This window comes from Panthera uncia, assembly GCF_023721935.1.
Source record: "Panthera uncia isolate 11264 chromosome A1 unlocalized genomic scaffold, Puncia_PCG_1.0 HiC_scaffold_17, whole genome shotgun sequence".
In the NCBI taxonomy this organism is placed as follows: domain Eukaryota; kingdom Metazoa; phylum Chordata; class Mammalia; order Carnivora; family Felidae; genus Panthera; species Panthera uncia.
Genome location: NW_026057577.1, coordinates 57,343,673 through 57,361,001, shown reverse-complemented (window position 1 = coordinate 57,361,001; position 17,329 = coordinate 57,343,673). Strand labels below are relative to the sequence as shown.

Sequence of the window (17,329 nt, the reverse complement as noted above, 5' to 3'; positions counted from 1 at the left end):
TTGTCAGTGGAGAGAGTCAGAGGAAAACATGGGAAGTTTGAGGTTGGTTGTAGATGAAATATGTGCAAGAGACGGTCCTGCCATAGATGGTTAGAGAGTGGTCAGAACACTCTCACTTCGCTACTTCTGTCATTTATTGTGCAGCGTAAATCTAAAGCCTATGTATTTTATTATTGGGAAGTTCTTTCTTTATCTTGTTATAAACCCAGCAGCAATCATTTCTTAAAGATGGAAGTGTAGACTTAATGAAGAATGAAGTACTGACTTTCTTTCTCAGTACTCACTGTGCACAAAATGTTTATCAGTGTTTACCAGCCACTATGAGAGTTGTAGTGATGTCACCGACCACACAACGACCAGAAGATAAAATGTACTGAAAAAAGATCAGCATCTATTTAAAAAGTTGAGTTGTAGGGATGAGCTCTGGGTGTTATATGTAAGTGACAAATCACTAAATTCTACTGCTGAAATCATTATTACACTATATGTTAACTTACTTGGATTTAAATACATTTTTAAATTTTTAAAAAGAAGTTAAGAGTTATTTTAAGAAGATTGTGTCTCCAGGGACGCCTGGATGGCTCAGTAAGTTAGCGACTGACTTCGGGCTCAGGTCATGTTCTCACAGTTGGTGAGTTTGAGCCCCACATCGGGCTCTGTGCTGACAGCTCAAAGCCTGGAGCCTGCTTCAGATTCTGTGTCTCCCTCTCTCTCTCTGCCCCTCCCCTGCTCACGCTCTGTCTCTGTCTTTCTCAAAAATAAATAAACATTTAAAAAAAAAAAAAAGAAGAAGATTGTGTCTCCAGATGACAAATACATACAGGTACAAAAGATGTTTACATAGCTTTCTTGATACAAGATCTCATTTAGATAACTGTTTAAAAATTAATTTTCTTCATTTTTTATTCCAAGTTCTCTTTTTACATATGAAGAAGGAAGTAGTAACTATTAATGTCTTGGCTCCATTAGCAGAAAAAGGACCTAAACAATGCCAGTTTTCAAGTAGAAAATTGATTAATTTCGTTACTAGGTTGATTTTTTCACTCAAAGCTTTTGTATGTTTGTTCCATTTTGCCATAAATGGAATCAAAATAAAACATTTGGAAGTTTATTCTGTCAAAAATGCTGTAAATGCTGTTGATTTTGCATTTTCTAAATTTGGTGAAATATGTTAAAAGGTATAAAGAGAATTACTTAAAAAGTTGTTTTTTTTTTTTAAGTTTAGAGAGAGAAAGCTTGATTGGGGATAGGAGCAGAAGGGAAGAAAGAATCTTTTATTTTTAATGTTTATTTATTTATTTTGGGGGGGGGGTGTTTGTGAACAGGAGAGGGGCAGAGAGAGAGGGAGAGAGAGAATCCCAAGCAGGATCCATGCTGTCTGCACAGAACCTAACGTGGGGCTCGATCATAAGACCATGGGATCTTGACCCTGAGGCAAAATCAAGAATTGGACGCTCAATCAACTGAGCCACCCAGGCACCCTGAGTATTATTTAAAAGTTTTGTCTCATAAAAATAATTATCAAAAAAAAGTTTCATTGAATGGAGGGGTAAAAGTTACATATCAGGGCTTAACATATTTACAGATTTCAACATGAAAAAGAAACCATGGTGAGAATATCCTTCTTTGAACAGGATTTTCTTTAATCTTACCAGATTGTCTAATGTAAAGAGGGTGTTTTCTTCATTACAAATGTTATGGTCTATAGAGAAGAGTACGTTGAAAATGTCAACAGTTTTGTAATTATTGATCATAAAATTCAATTTTGAAAAAGATTTATTAGACAATCTTACTCTTTTTAAAAAGCTCAAAATAAAGCCATATAAAAATATGTTCTTCAGAGAAATGTCAATGACTTATTATTAGAGGTGATACACCTTACAAACTGATTAAAGTGTATGAACATATAGTGAATAATTACTTATGTTTTTGATGCATCATTATATATAGATAGGTTTTTATCTTTTAGAAAATTTTAGTTTTGAAAAAAAGAATTTTAGTTTTGAAAATGGATTTTTTAAAGTATTTTTTAATGTTTATGTTTGAGAGGGAAGGAGAGAGAGAGAGAATGGGGGGCAGAGTGTGAGTGGGGGAGGGGCAGAGAGAGAGGGAGACACAGAATCCAAAGCAGGCTCCAGGCTCTGAGCTCTCAGCACAGATCACGATGCAGGGCTCAAACTCATGAGCTGTGAGATCATGACCTGAGCCCACGTGGAATGCCTAACCGACTGAGCCGCCCAGATGCCCCGAAAATGGATTTTTAATAGAACTATTTTATAAGGCCACCAGTGTAATAAAACAAGTTTTGTAGTCAATAAATGGATACTTTAAAAATTACAAAATTTTAATTCCTAAAAATTCCCTAACTTTCATTAGTGTCTATTAATATATTGAGATAGTTTAATTTTCTAAAAATTAATTTTGGGGATCAGAAATGTGTCACTCCAGTAGTTCACAAAAATTAATCACTAGATTGCACATCTGAAACTAATATAACACTGTGTGAACTATGCTGAAATTAAAATTTTGAAAATCATTGCAATGAACAGACTAATTTTTTTCTTTATTTTAATTGCATATTCTAAATCTCACCACTCAGAAGGACTTGAGAGTTAACCTAGTTGTAAATTCTCACTGTGCATTTGAGATAACTAAGGGTTAGTATATTTGCCAGGCTATCTCAGAAAGTTAATAACACAGTCCAGGATACCACACTTTTTTTTGAGCTGTATTCCTCATTTGGTGAATATTTTGCTAATTTTCTTTAAAAATGAATTTTTCTCATTTGCAGTTGAACCACCATGGTCTACTGATTAGTGAATAGCAATTATTGGTAACCAAATTCCTAATAACTCTATTAACATTTTTCACTTGTATTTTTTATAGTTCTACTTTTTTGAAACTAGGTTAATGCTCTTTAAATACATTGTTACTGCAAGAAGGTTGCTTTCTATTCAAATCAATTATCTTAACCAATTATTATCGTAAAAGAGTTTACCACACCATTTCTATACTTTGACTTTTTGTTCTTGAATTGTCTTTAGCTGTGCCTGACTTGACTGATTTCATTTTTTATCCTTTATTAATGTCTATAAAATGTTCTAATGTCGATGTTTATTTTTTCCATATATTATGAATCCTGTTTAATTTATAGTTACAATTGTGTTTGTGTAACCTAAATTAAAACTATGCTTTTTCAATAAAGTAACTGGAGTTTAAAATTCAAACCTATTTTGATAACATTTCAAATTTGGTTTAATTACTATTGAAATTATCTCAATACATGTTAATGTAGTACATTCAAAAATTGACTTAGGAAATCTTATTACAGTGTAAAAGCTACTGTAATAAGTTGCTGCCTTACATAAATAAATAAATGACCAATATTACTAGAGGCTATAAGCAGCATGGGAAAGAAATGGAAGGAGTCTTTTATCCTAGTTTTTAGAGGGCATCAGCAGCTTGCTTTTATGAAAAAGTAACAGCTAAATGCACTGCAAATAATTTGCAGTAATCCAGTTCAGTGATTCATGTGTCTGCTTTAATGGGTCATAATTCAGGGTAAAGTAACTGAGTGCAGTCAGAGTGCAGACACTGCTTATGCCAGGGACAGTATCTCTTCATAAAACACACCTCAGGAGAAGCAGTTTGCCAGCCCCCTAATACTCTCTGATGTTTTGATGTCCTGCATATTTTTCCGATTAAGTTTTGAGTGCCATGTTTTTAGTTGTATTTCCACATTCATTATTCTCACGTAGACCCTTCAGCGGGTTTGCCATATATGATTATTTTTTTAATGATGCCTTTCTTTCCACTTCAGCAGTTTAATAATCTAGCACATGGCTGCTTCTCAGTACTCAGCATTCACCTCCCCAATACTGAAGAGGACATGTGCTTTGGCTTCAAAATTCCATTTGCAGCGTTAGAAATGCATATTCCCTACGGAACAACATTTGTTTGACATAACCATTCATTTTTATTACCTCTTTAAATATGTTTATCCAGAGTTATCAATAATCATAAATAACTGTATTCTCATCTTGTTCTGTTTTTTTCCAACAGACAAAATTGCTTACCCAGTACATATTAAATCTCGGCAAGTATGATCAAAACTACGACATCAGAGACCGTACAAGATTTATTAGGCAGCTTATTGTTCCAAATGAGAAGAGTGGAGCTTTAAGTAAATATGCCAAAAAAATATTCCTAGCACAAAAACCTGCACCACTGCTTGAATCTCCTTTTAAAGGTATTATTATCAGAATATAATGGCAAAATACACGTTACCTAAAAAATTATGACAATATGTCCCATTTCTAATACATTTAAAATTTAGCTCTTAGAAAATATAAGTGATTAATATACGTAAATATATAAGAACACCATGCTTTCTACTCATCTGTTCTCCAGAGCAACCTTCATATTAAAGTTTTTTTATAGACCTTATTTACCTAAGTAATTTCAGTCTTCTGAGTTTATTTTTATTCTTACTAAGCAGTTCAGCTGAACAATAGATTAAAGCTGTGTTCTTCTTATTGACGTTGACTTCATTCCTATTTTAAATAGCCTTATTTAATAAGGAATATAATATACCTTAATAGTGAGTTTTTACTAATTAAATACTCTGTACACTAACATAACTTTTCTAGGAAGAATTATTTCTTAAAAATATCCCTTTATATTTAAATTTGTTTTTCAAGATGGAAGTTGACTTATTTTTTCCAGCTTTTTAAAAAGGAGTAATTTTATCAATTTAACAAGTAGCCATTAGAGTTAGAATCAAATGATTGTATACCTTGGTTTTCATATTGTTTCTTATTTAATTGTTGGTGATAAAAAGCAGGTCAGTATCGTAGAAAAACTATTAAAATTCTGAATGTGTTTGTGCTAAGACATGTATATGGATTGTTTAACTGTGCTGTCATTCTTAATATTCACAGTAAAGTAATTTTTAGAGAAGCTACATTTCAGAGCAACACCTCTAAACACACTGACTGATTAGCTTTTTTATTGACCATTATGGGGGAGATTATTGTAATCTATGGACTGAAATCAGTTTTTTGACCTATGAAGAGCTTCCTAGTTTATATTTATTCCTTGACATTTGAGGTAATATGCCAATTACCTTGAGCTCTGATTGGGATTGTTCTCTGTTATATACAGCTCATATTGTTTATTTTATATTTTCCTCTATTTTAATAGATAGGGATCATTTCCAGCTTGGCACTTTATCTCATACTCTCAACACTAAAGCTACCGGGTACCTGGAATTATCTAATTGGCCAGAGGTGGCGCCGGACCCATCAGTTCGAAATGTAGAAGTAATAGAGTTGGTAAGTTGACCTTTTCTGAAATTAATTTTGTCAAGCAGTGGGAGATTCTAGAATAACTATTGTTTTATATAAAAGCTTTTTTAACGGGTTGAAAATTGAAAATTGTTCTGGTATTTCTAAATGTAATGTATTAGATATATCTCGCTGTTTTGGGAACTGAATATTGTAGTATTCCTATGTCATTGTACGTGTACTGTTCCTTTTCTTCAAGGAAATAGAGAATTGAATTCTCTGCATCAGTGCCACCCACATTTTTGGTATTGCATTTGTAGCTGTGTAGATTCAATTTCTAAGGTATTTAGTGTCATTGGATTGAGCTTTTTCTACTTTGTTTAGAGATTCATAAGCTTCCTGTCAATATTTTTCTAAATAATTTTTGCTGTTCTCTCCCAGAAAAACCATACAAAGTGTTCTTCTGGATTTTCTGGTGAACCTGTTTTAAGTGCAGCCTAAATATAAACAGGTGGCATTGTGTACAAACGATGTCCTTAGATAAGGTCATAACTAATAAGAATATTATGTTGCTTTCACGTTAAAAAAAAAAAAGCTCTCACATAAATACTCTTTCCCTAGATCTTTAAAAAATTCTGGCTACTAAAATGAAAGAGTTAATGTTCTTTCTAATGTTATCCTTTTCTTACGTCAACAAGAAAAATAAGGTCTTCTGATGTCTTTAGAAATTGATCATGTGAAATATATCCAATAGTTTTTTAAGTAGGATTAACAAAAAAGAACAATTAGGTATTACATTCTGGGTGCTTTTCTGATAGGAAAGATGTATTAAACTAAGATTCAGATAACCAGAGTTCTTTACCACTGATTCCTATGAGAAAGTACTTCCTGCCTATTAAATTTTCCACTTATGATGGATGGAAATATTTGTTATTTTATTTTTTCTAAGTTTATTTATTTATTTTGAGAGAGACAGAGAGCCTGCAGGCAGGGGAGGGGCAAAGAGAGAGGGAGAGAGAGAATCCCAAGCAGGCTCCACACTTTCAGTGCAGAACCCAAAGTGGGGCTCAGTGTCACAACTGTGAGATCGTGAGCCGAGCCAAAATCAAGAGTTGGACACTTAACCCACTGAGCCACCCAGGTGCCCCTTTATTACTTTAAATAGAAGAATTTCTGTAATAGGCCGTGTAATTTGGTCCTTTTGAAAAATACGTTTCTCTTAACTACTCAAACTTATCCTGGCTTTGAACCACGGCCAAAAGTGATATAACTAATAATGACTCAATTTAGCAAACCCTGGCACTTTGATAATGTTTTACACACATTATCTTGTTTAAACGTCATAATGGTTGTAAATGATGGTTATCGTTGTTCCTATTTTCCAGTTGAGGAAACTAGGGTGCAGAGAACCCAAGTAAATTGCCCAAGCTTATATAGCTAGTAAGTAATGGAACTGGGATTCCAACACAGATCAGAGTCCACCGTTCATGTTGTTACTGCCTACATTTTATTATGTAATGTGAAGAGAGAAAGCTTGAGCTTGTTTGCAAATCTGTGCTATTCTTAGTACTAGTACTTGGCACTGTCATTTTTATGTTGTGACAAATGATCTCTGTTTAGAGGTGACTTAAAAAAATGTAAAACTTACTAAAACTAATTGTGTGTCCATTCCTCCTTGAAATTAAGTTTGTTGATTTTCACTCAGATCTGTATGCTCTTAAATACTCTTCAAAGATTGGCTTATTTGTGCAACTTTGTGTCAGATGTTAGTATACAAAGACATGTTCTTTGTTATGATTATTTCCATAGATTTAATCTCTGCTAATTTCGTATTATGGCTGCTCATTGTTTTTATGGTTCTGTCCTTTTCCATTATTGGGTACATAATGCTTTGGCACATGTACAACCATCCTTTTATCCTCCTCTGCATTTCCACCCTGTCCTTCCTCCTTGCTACCCCACTCCACCAAAAAAAATTAAAATAAAAATAGTTTATCTTCCCAGAAATTGATAGCAATGCTACACAGTTTAATTTGGTTTCAGTGGTATCCTTATGTTGGCTGATGGATTGGTTGTTTGGCTGGCTTTTTCCATTGTCTTGTGCTCTTCTAAGTTTTAACTGCCTTATAGGGACGGTACTTAACCTGTCTTCTCATGTTCATTTCATCTGCCCAGTTCAACAGAGACAGGTTGATTTCTTTTCCTTTTTGCTGATTGCATCCTAGAAATTAATAACTGATAACTTATTGTGGAGAATAATTAAAAGTGATGGAACCTAGTTGAAGAAAACTGTCACTATCCATTGATACCATGCAGAAAACTTTTAATCTACTGGTCTCTGGACATGTTGGCTTAAAATTATACTATAAGAGATACAATTAAGTATAAAATTAATATACCTAGTTTTATTATCCAGTGCAGCTGCAACAGTGCAGAAAGTAGTGTTCCTTATAGTCTTTCTTACCTCTCACCCTACCACCCCTCCTCCAAAGTCACATCAATGCATTTCATGCACATAATACACTGTGTTATCCTAGTTTTACAATACCGTGATCTTATAGGATCACATTTCATTATTATGAAATATAACCTTAGTTAAGAAAAATGCCTAGGTTTAGGTAATCTGATATGGAAACTAGTTATATTGACACCAGAAATGACTTAGAATTGCACCCTACGTTTTCCAGGATATTGGATATAATGTATATTTATATTATGATACCAATAAGTTTTGAAGATCCTTCCAAATTTTTTTGCTCAGTTCTAGAAAATCTCACCCCCTTAGGGACAGACCATCTTTTTCATATCAAAGGTATTTTACTTTGTAAACACATCTACTTTTGATATTTTATCCCTCCTAGGATCTTTCTAATTAGTCCTTCATTATTCTCTTCCTCTTCTCTTTCTCCATTATTTCTGTTGCTTAGAATGATTTAATTATCATGGTAATAAAAGACTATAAAAAAGTTAAAATATTTTTATTGTTTAAAACCTAAAACTCCATGAATAAAGAGTTCATGGCCATGTCAAGATAATTTGCCTTTTTGAGCATAGAACCCTAATTTTCCTTATTTGTTAATTTGGTCTTATCCTGACAGCCATCTAGATTATTTTTTTTTTCCCCAGAAATTGATCCGACCATTTTTTACCAGGCTTCAGAAAAAATATGTTTGTTTTAAGGATTTAAGAAAAAATATGAACTGAATTGTTTATTAAATATAGAACTTTGTTTATAGAACAGCATCTTTATTCATATTTGGAAGACAGCATTTTAAATATATATGAAAAGAAAGCAGTACTGCTGACCTTATGTATCATATTCAAATATATTCAAGTAATTTTTACTCATTTTTCTATTATTGTCCATATAGTAATTTTCCAGGTTATTGAAGCTTATCTTTTTGAGCAACATACCTTAAGCCCTAAAGTCCTCTAGATCAGTGGTTTACAACCCTGGCTGCATATTATAATCATATGGAAATCTTTAAAAACAAAACTATGTGAGACTTGCTGCAGACCATTTAAATCAGAATCTTAGGAGGTAAATCCCAGGCATTAGCTTTTTCAGAATTAGTATATTTTTTGTGTGTGTTAGTATTTTACAAAATATTCCAGTTGACTCTTACATGCATCCAGTGTTGAGAACCATTCTTAAACCTCTGTCATGCTATAAATTCCTTTACAACAAAATATACATTCTAGCCAGCTGGCACATAATAGGAACTCAATTGAAATTTTGATAAGAGCCTGGGTGGCTCAGTCGGTTAAACATCCGACTTCAACTCAGGTCATGATCTCATGGTTTGTAGGTTTGAGCCCCATGTCAGGCTCTGTGTTGACAACTCGGAGCCGGGAGCCTGCTTTGGATTCTGTGTCTCCTCTTTCTCTGCCCCTCCCCCATTGGCACTCCGTCTCTCTCAAAAATAAATAAACCTTAAAAAAATTAAAAAGGAAAAAAATTTTTTGATAAATAAATGAGTGGTAACCATTTTTGACTTCTTAAAAAATAGAGATTTGTCTGCCCTATAACAGAATATATGAAACAGGATTTAATTTTTTCTTGATAAATCAAAGTCACAATTATGAAAATAATTTATTTTACTTAATTCAGTGCATTAAAGTCTTTGAGGAGTTATTCACACAACTAATCATTATTGTGCCAGACACTTTAGAGATCTGTCAGTGTACAAAGTATTCAAATACCCCTGCTCTCCAGAAGCTGATGTTCTAGCAGTGACACACTGACAATAAAAATAAATATGTAAATTGTATTTATAGTATGTTGGAAACTGATAAGTGCTGTGACTAAAATAAAATAAAATAAAATAAAATAAAATAAAAAAGAATACAGCAAAGTACAGAAGTGCCAGGTATGAGAGGTTGGAATTTTAAATAGAGTAGTCCTCTCTGAGGTGACTTTTGTGCAAAGACTTGAAGGAAGTGAGGGAGGGAGTGAGACGTGCAGTTATCTGGGGGAGAGCATTGGAAGTGCAGTCAGCTGGGGAAAGGCCCTTCAGGGGAGCATACCTGAGGTGTGTGAGTGGGAGTGGCTGGTGCAAAGTGGGCCAGAAAGCAGCAGAAGGAGGTCAGAAAGGCAAGGGGGGGGGGGGTTGGTCATCTAAGGCAAGCAGGTTTTTGTAAGGGCTAGCTTTTTCTGAGTGAAATGGAGAGCTGTGGCAAGCTTTCAAACCCCAGATAGGCTTGATTAGACTCAGGCTTTAATTCAGTCATTTTAGCTGCTGTGTTAAGCAAATTTGGAGTTGGGGAATGGGGGGTATGATAGAAGCAAAATAAGCAGTTGCAGTAATCTGAGAGAAGATGGCTCTGACCAAGGTAGCTAAAAGCTTTTTCGTGGATTAGATATTTAGGATATGAAAGAGAAAGAGAAATCAAATATTACCTGAGGGTTTAGGCTGCTGAGATGGTTAGGCTTGTTGATTTGCCTGTACTGTTTTTGGGTGGTTTTTTGTTTTTTTTTTAACTTCAGTATTAAGCTCTGATCTTTCGTTTCTTCATGCTGTTATTGTGCCCGCCTCTAAATGCCTCACATCTTCTAGAGTATATTACTTTAGTTCACATCTCTTGCAGACCAACAAATACAAAAGTCTTTTATGTAAAATAAAGTTGTTGATTTAACAGAATGCAATCTGAGTGAGGTTTGGTTTCCTCTATTTAGGAATAAAGTGGAATCAGCCTTAATGTCAGCTCTTCTAATAGTTGCCTTCTCTGTTGGGACCGGCAACTTTCTTTTGGGTTCACAGTGGATCCTGAATGCTTGTTTGCCAGCAGACTGAATCCCTTAATGAGAATTCATTTATATTTACAATTTTCCTTTTTTGAAAAACAGGCCAAAGAATGGACTCCAGCAGGAAAAGCAAAGAAAGAGAATCCTGCTAAGAAATTTTATTCTGAATCGGAGGAGGAAGAGGACTCTTCTGATAGCAGCAGTGACAGTGGTGGGGTTTATGATTTATTGAAAAACTTCGTTCACTAAAGCTGATATACTGTGCCTCCAACAAAACATAAGGCGTAGTACATAATATTCACCAAGTGGGCTTAAACAAAGTTTGTACAATAATGCATTGTTTTGTTTTAAAAGTAATTTCTCATCCTTTCTCATTTGACTTTGCCTCTTCAACACCCAGCTAGTAAATGATAGAGTTGAAACAGAAACTCATGCTTTTCTGCATTCTAACCTGAACTGCCTGTTATATTCATAGCATACTGGAAAACATTATATTTGATAAGCCTTTAGTGGGGCCTTTAAAAGTAACTTTCTTTTGTAGAAATGTAAAGTTTATTTTAAACATTGCACAATATGTTCTTCATCCATATTATACTCTTTTATTTCTACATGGCCCTGTATAGAGTGAAGTTAAAATTAATAAATCTCTGTGTATTATAAAGAGTCAAAGAGCTAAAATGACTAGGATAACAATATACGATGAAAAGACTATCGAGTAGGAAGGATTTAGAAGTACTGCATTTTAGCTTTGCCAACTGAGTAAGGTACTTACCTTTCTCCGTGTCTGATAAATGAAGAAATAGAGGTGGATACTTTCAAGTCCCTTCAGCACTAAAATTCTGTGAGCAATTGACACAATGAAAAATGTATTGGAGTTACTTTTTTTTTTAACTTTGTAATTTAACTTTATTTTTTAATTTTTTAAAATTTACATCCAAATTAGTTAGTATATAGTGAAGCAATGATTTCAGGATTAGCCCACAACCCCTCCAGCAACCCTCAGTTTGTTCTCCATATTTACGAGTCTCTTCTCTTTTGTCCCCCTCCCTGTTTTTATATTCTTTTTGTTTCCCTTCCCTTATGTTCATCTGTTTTGTCTGTTAAAGTCCTCCTATGAATGAAGTCATACGATGTTTGTCTTTCTCTAATTTCACTTCGCATAATACCCTCCAGTTTCATCCACGTAGTTGCAAATGGCAAGATTTCATTCTTTTTGATTGCCGAGTACTACTCCATTGTGTGTGTGTGTGTGTGTGTGTGTGTGTGTGTGTGTGTGTGTGTGTGTTTATACCACATCTTTTTTATCCATTCATCCATCGATGGACATTTGGGCTCTTTCCATACTTTGGCTATTATTGATAGTGCTGCTATAAACGCGGGGGTACATGTGTCCCTTTGAAACAGCACACCTGTATCCCTTGGATGCATGCCTAGTAGTGCAATTGCTGGGTCATAGGGTAGTTCTATTTTTAGTTTTTTAAGAAACCTATTGGAGTTACTTTTACCACTCTTTTTAACAATTTACCTAAGAGGCACACCTGGGTGGCTCAGTCAGTTAAGCATCTGACCCTGGATTTCGGCTCGGGTCATGATCTCACAGTCCGTGGGGTTTGAGCCCTGCATCAGGCTCCGTGTTCACAGGGCAGAGCCTGCTTTGGATTCTCTCTCCCCCTTTCTCTCTTTGCCTCCCCTGCTTGTGTGTGCACATGTGCTGGCTCTCTCTCTCTCTGTCTTAAATATTAAAAACAATTTACCTGGGAGACATCTGAGCCAAGATCAAATGACACCCTTTTCTTCTAAAACCTTTTTTCCTTGGCAGAACCAAGAGCTTTTCATTATTACTTGGTCATCCATCACCTTACTCTAAGGTAATTCATTCTTTTTCGTCTGTTCCCCCTATCAAAATCTTTATTTTCTGTATCTGATAAATTAACCTGTAATGCCTCATATCAAGCTGAAAATGGAGAAAATATTTCAATCTAGATTGTGAATGCTAAAAAATAGATTTCAGGAATGATGTTGACTATTGAGAAAGATCTGTTTGAATAGTTACAAGTGTACCATATACATATTTGCCTACACCCCCTTTATTCATAAGCTCATGCCTGTTAATAGGCTAACTTAAAAAAAAAAAAGACTTTTTAAAAATGTTTACTTAATACTTTCATGAGAGAGAGAGAGTATGCACATGCGTAAGTGGGGGAAGGGCAAAGAAGGAGAGAGAGAATCCCAAGCAGGCTCCCTGCTGTCAGCATAGATCCCGATGTGGGGCTTGATCTCACCAACCATGCAGTCATGACCTGAGCCAAAATCAGGAGTTGGATGCTCAACTGCCTGAGCTACCCAGGCATTTTTTTTTATGCTTATTTATTTATTTTGCAATAGGGAGAGAGTTAAAATACGTATTTGAAATATTCCATTGAGACCTTCATGGGTTGATGTGAGCCATGTGGCAGCAATTTTGTGCTAGCTACTGGAGGAATACAGTAACTTTTCTCATTAGAAATTATGACATTATTTTCTCAATGAGGAAGTCTTCTAGAGGATAAACAAATTTCCTTAAGGATTTTACTAACTTGGATATTTAAATAATGGTGCCTAAAGTGAACTAGACCCAGATTCATGTTGAACTCCCATGTAATTAACATGAGAGAGTCACTTAGATGCTGTAATTTCTTCTCATTATTTATGGGATAAGTCATTTATCTGAGTTAATATATACATGTGCACACCTTTGATATCACAACAAATTTAAAATATGCTATTCAGCAGTTTTGTAAAATTTGGGTAAAATAAATTTTGCCCTTTGTAGAAGCTGATGATAATGAGTGCCTTACTGTGTGGCAGGTGTCGTTGTGTCTTCATCACCTTTATAGGTTTTAAATCATTTAATCTTCACAACAGCTCTGTAAAGTGGCTAGGGTTATTATCATCATTGCTGGAAAGGAAACTAAGACCCAGAAAGATTGAATAACTTTCTCAGTCTTTTAAGTTGTAAGTGGCAGAGCTAGGATTTGAACCCAGACATTCCAATTTGAAAGCCCATGCCTGTAACCACCGTCTGCTACTCCAAAAAAATACAGGTAATCTTAGCTTTTCACTGTGTGATACATAAATCAATCCTCATAAATTAGATATTATTTACTTATTATAATATGTTCCTGCCTAAGGGCACTTCATCAGATAGATAATAGGACAACAGTTGTCCTCTTATCTGGGCTATAGCTTTGCACCTATAATCATTTCAGATAGTAAAAATGATACTTCATGTTTCAAATACACATAAATACACTATACATATCACTTCTGTGAGGAGTCCTAGTATAACACAATTTATACATAAAACATTGCAGTGTTTACCTCTACAATGTCATTTTATCATCTGTTTGACCTATGGAAAGTGCTTATTCTAGCTAAAATAAGTAGTAACTTTTTTAATTAGTAATTTTGCCTACTGCCTCTGAATTGAGAAATTCTTACAGATGATTTGAATGGCTCATTCCCCTCTCAAAATTATTCCTGAGAATATTCAGCTCTTGCCTTCTTCTCTAAATAAAATTTCTCATTGGTAGAGGAATGAATTATGCTTATGTCATTCTTTAAAAAAAAAAAAAAGTTTCTGCCGTAACTAGATACTTAGGGATTTGAGAAGCAAGATTCTCTCACATTTGGTTTACTTGATTCTTCTTTTCTTTCCTTTTCCGTACCCACTCTCAGAATGCCTTCTCTGTCTTTAGGAGCTCCCCACACTCACCCTGCCATAGGAATGTGGGGGTCTGAATGACAGGAGTGTGGGAATAGAGTATTGAACAAGTGGGGTCCAGTAAACTAAAATTCAACATCTGGTTTCATTTGTGATGAATACTGACAGTTACTTGGGTCCTTATGTATAACCAAATGGCTGTAAATCAAGGAGTATCTGCCTATATTTTTTCAGACAGTGAATCTGGAAGTGCAAGTGGAGAACAAGAAGAGGAGGGAGACAGTAGTGATGACAGCAGTGAGGACTCTTCCAGTGAGCATAAGAGTGACAGTGAAAGTGCATCAGAAGTAGGAAACAAAAGAACAGCCAAGAGGAACTCCAAAAGCAAACGGAAACGGTAATATTTTGTCAGAGTTTCCTTCAGAAACCATTCTGTGATATTTTCTCCCAGCATAACATTTCCCTTTAATTCATAAAGTGAGTGAGAAAATAAGTGTGTGCATTTTTTCCCCAAGCAGGTACTGAATCTTGTAGAATTAATTAGAATACTGGTTCACATAATTATTCTACTACTTATTATGCTTAGTTTTCATTTTGAACTTGAACAAATCTTGGGGTTACATTTTGAAAATTGGTATAACCTTGGAAGGCTGAGTTAAGTGATCAAGAAGTAGGTATGAAACACTTAATTACCTTTTGTAGCAATTTTGCTGAGGGCTAAAATTAAATCCTTCAACACTTTGCCATTATGTAAGTAAGACAATTGATTTTTCTAAATAATGTTATAGTAAAAAGATTATGATCCAAATATTAGAGTCAAGGGCTGTGAAGGAAGACGGTCATAAGATATTTAAGTGTTCGTGCTTTTGAAGATTCCCATTATCAACATTATCATGTATTAAAGTGTCATTAAAATTTTGAATAATTGGGGCTAATACCTTGGATTGTATGAGTCTGTTTTCCCCACTGCTGTCAGCGAGTGGCCTCTGCAGACATGATGGCCCTTTCCCTGGGAGCCTGCTGCCCGTTCACTTGATGAGCTTGCAGCCCAGCTCAGTCGTGGCTGACAGCACTGATTGGGGCGCAGTACGCTCTCTGCTCCTTTTATTACAGACAGTAATTAAAGCAGCTCGCCCTGCCACTTCCATAACAAACACAGCATAATGCCCTAATTATGACTTTATTAATTTAAGTCAGGATTTAATGATTTTAAAAGTGATTTATATTGTTTTTCCTGTTCAGAACAAATGAAATCTGTAGGTTAAATTAATACAGGCTTTTCATCATTGCAAAGTTAAAAAGCTAGTTACCAGTAAATTCTTTTCATTAGATTAACATCTGAAACTCTAAGCAGTAAGGTAAACAGTAATTACCCATCAAAATTGAGTGCTGCATAACAAAATAACACTTTTACCTTTAAAATCTTATCTTAAAAGCTGTAAGTTAAATATATGCAGAATCATTCACTTGTTGCAGCAAAGGATTTACTTGGTTTGTAATAGCGTTTTCTTTGAGAGAAATTTTGTACTTCTGGTTTAATATCAGAATATCTATGATTACATACTTTATAAAAAGTATCTTATTTCTAGGAAGGAAAATTTTGTTCATTGCACTCAATATCTTTTCAGATAGCAAAAGTCAATATGCTAGAAAATTTTAATCTTGTATTATATTAGTTGCATTATGTGTTTTTTCCTCCAGAAATGGAGTTTTCTCTTTATGTTCTAATTTAAAAGAATTGTTTATTACACTAAAGGGAATCTCAAATACATTAAAAACCTTATATTTTTAAGTATATGTTGTAACCATTGAGTTGGGGATAATAGATTGCCATTTTTTGCTATGGGGAAAAAACAACATATTTTTTAGTCATCGAACATAATTACATGTGCTCTGAGATGTTGCCATGACTTCATTTTTAATAAACTGCAATCGTATTTCCTCTGCAAAAATCAATTCTAGGAAATATCGATTCTTCCCTTCTTTTAGCACTCTCTCTCCCCCCCATGTTTTTCGGCCTGTCTTTTAGAATTTTTTTTTAAACTTGCTTGTGTTAAGTGTATAATGATTTTTATTAAAAAGATTTTATTTTTAAGTAATCTTTACACCCAACATGGAGCTTGAACTTAGGACCCAGAGCTCAACAGTCACATGCTCTACTGACTGAGCCAGCCAGGCACCCCTGTATGATAATTTTGTAAAGCTAAGGAGCTTTAAATATCTTTAAAACCACCCTTAGTAGTCATAACAATTTATGATTAAATTTTAGTTTTACACTCCTAAATATTTTTATTTGAAGGGAGCTGGTATGGTGTAATGGGGAAAACATGGTCTTTAGATGGACTTAAAATTCCAGTCCTGCCACTCTTGGCAATGTCCTTGAGCAAGTTTCTTAACTTTCCTGAATATTATAGGATAATAATGCACCCAGTAAGAATATGTTGGAACATCTATATGAGCTAACTAATATAAAGTTTCTGAAAAAAAAAAGATTCTTAAAAAGAATACACACACATGGGAAGAGAATTAGACCTTCAGTTTTGAGAAAATGTAGAAGACCACCAGCTATCTCTCTTTGAGAAAAGACCTTTGGGCTGCCTCACATGTTACTCCTTCTCCTTGGATAATTACCTCCCTACTCAAGACTTTCCTTTATTTAATCCTGTTTCTCAGCTTCTGTGTTCTTCCTCTAGGAAGCATTCCCTCTCTCGGTTAAGTTTGTTTAGATGCTTCTCTCCTCCAGATGTTTTCATGACACAGCATACATTATTACTCATTACTTACCATACTTTATTGTCATTGCCGCCTTACTTCTCTGTAGCCTCCAAAGGAGTGTAGACATTATAAGGGCGACACAGAGTTCTTCTGTATCTTACTAACCACTGTGATCCTTAAGCACTGATGTACTTACAACGCATGGTGGGTGGTCAATTAATATTTATTAAATGAATGAGTGGCATCAGCATTTAGGTTTGATCATTTGGTATTTTAAAAGTTTATATTTGATTATTTGACATTTTTAGTAAGACTTAGTGCATTAGAAGGAATCTCTTTTGAAGTAGTTAACATTTTCTCATGTATGTTTATGGGTCACAT

General features: G+C 34.5%; 1 protein-coding gene across 9 annotated transcripts in view; it reads left to right on the top strand.

The window, feature by feature from the left end:
- The window catches only part of AP3B1 (adaptor related protein complex 3 subunit beta 1), a 261,951-nt gene that overhangs the window by 153,072 nt on the left and 91,550 nt on the right, over positions 1 to 17,329 (top strand). For all 9 annotated transcript variants that reach the window (XR_007461784.1, XM_049649702.1, XM_049649699.1 and 6 more), the window contains 4 exons: positions 4,063 to 4,249; positions 5,203 to 5,333; positions 10,633 to 10,741; positions 14,468 to 14,630. Coding sequence is in view for 8 of the 9 variants with exons in the window: in XM_049649702.1 (XP_049505659.1) it covers positions 4,063 to 4,249; positions 5,203 to 5,333; positions 10,633 to 10,741; positions 14,468 to 14,630 (590 nt within the window). In the remaining variant the exon portion in view is untranslated. The remainder of the gene's footprint in view (positions 1 to 4,062; positions 4,250 to 5,202; positions 5,334 to 10,632; positions 10,742 to 14,467; positions 14,631 to 17,329) is intronic.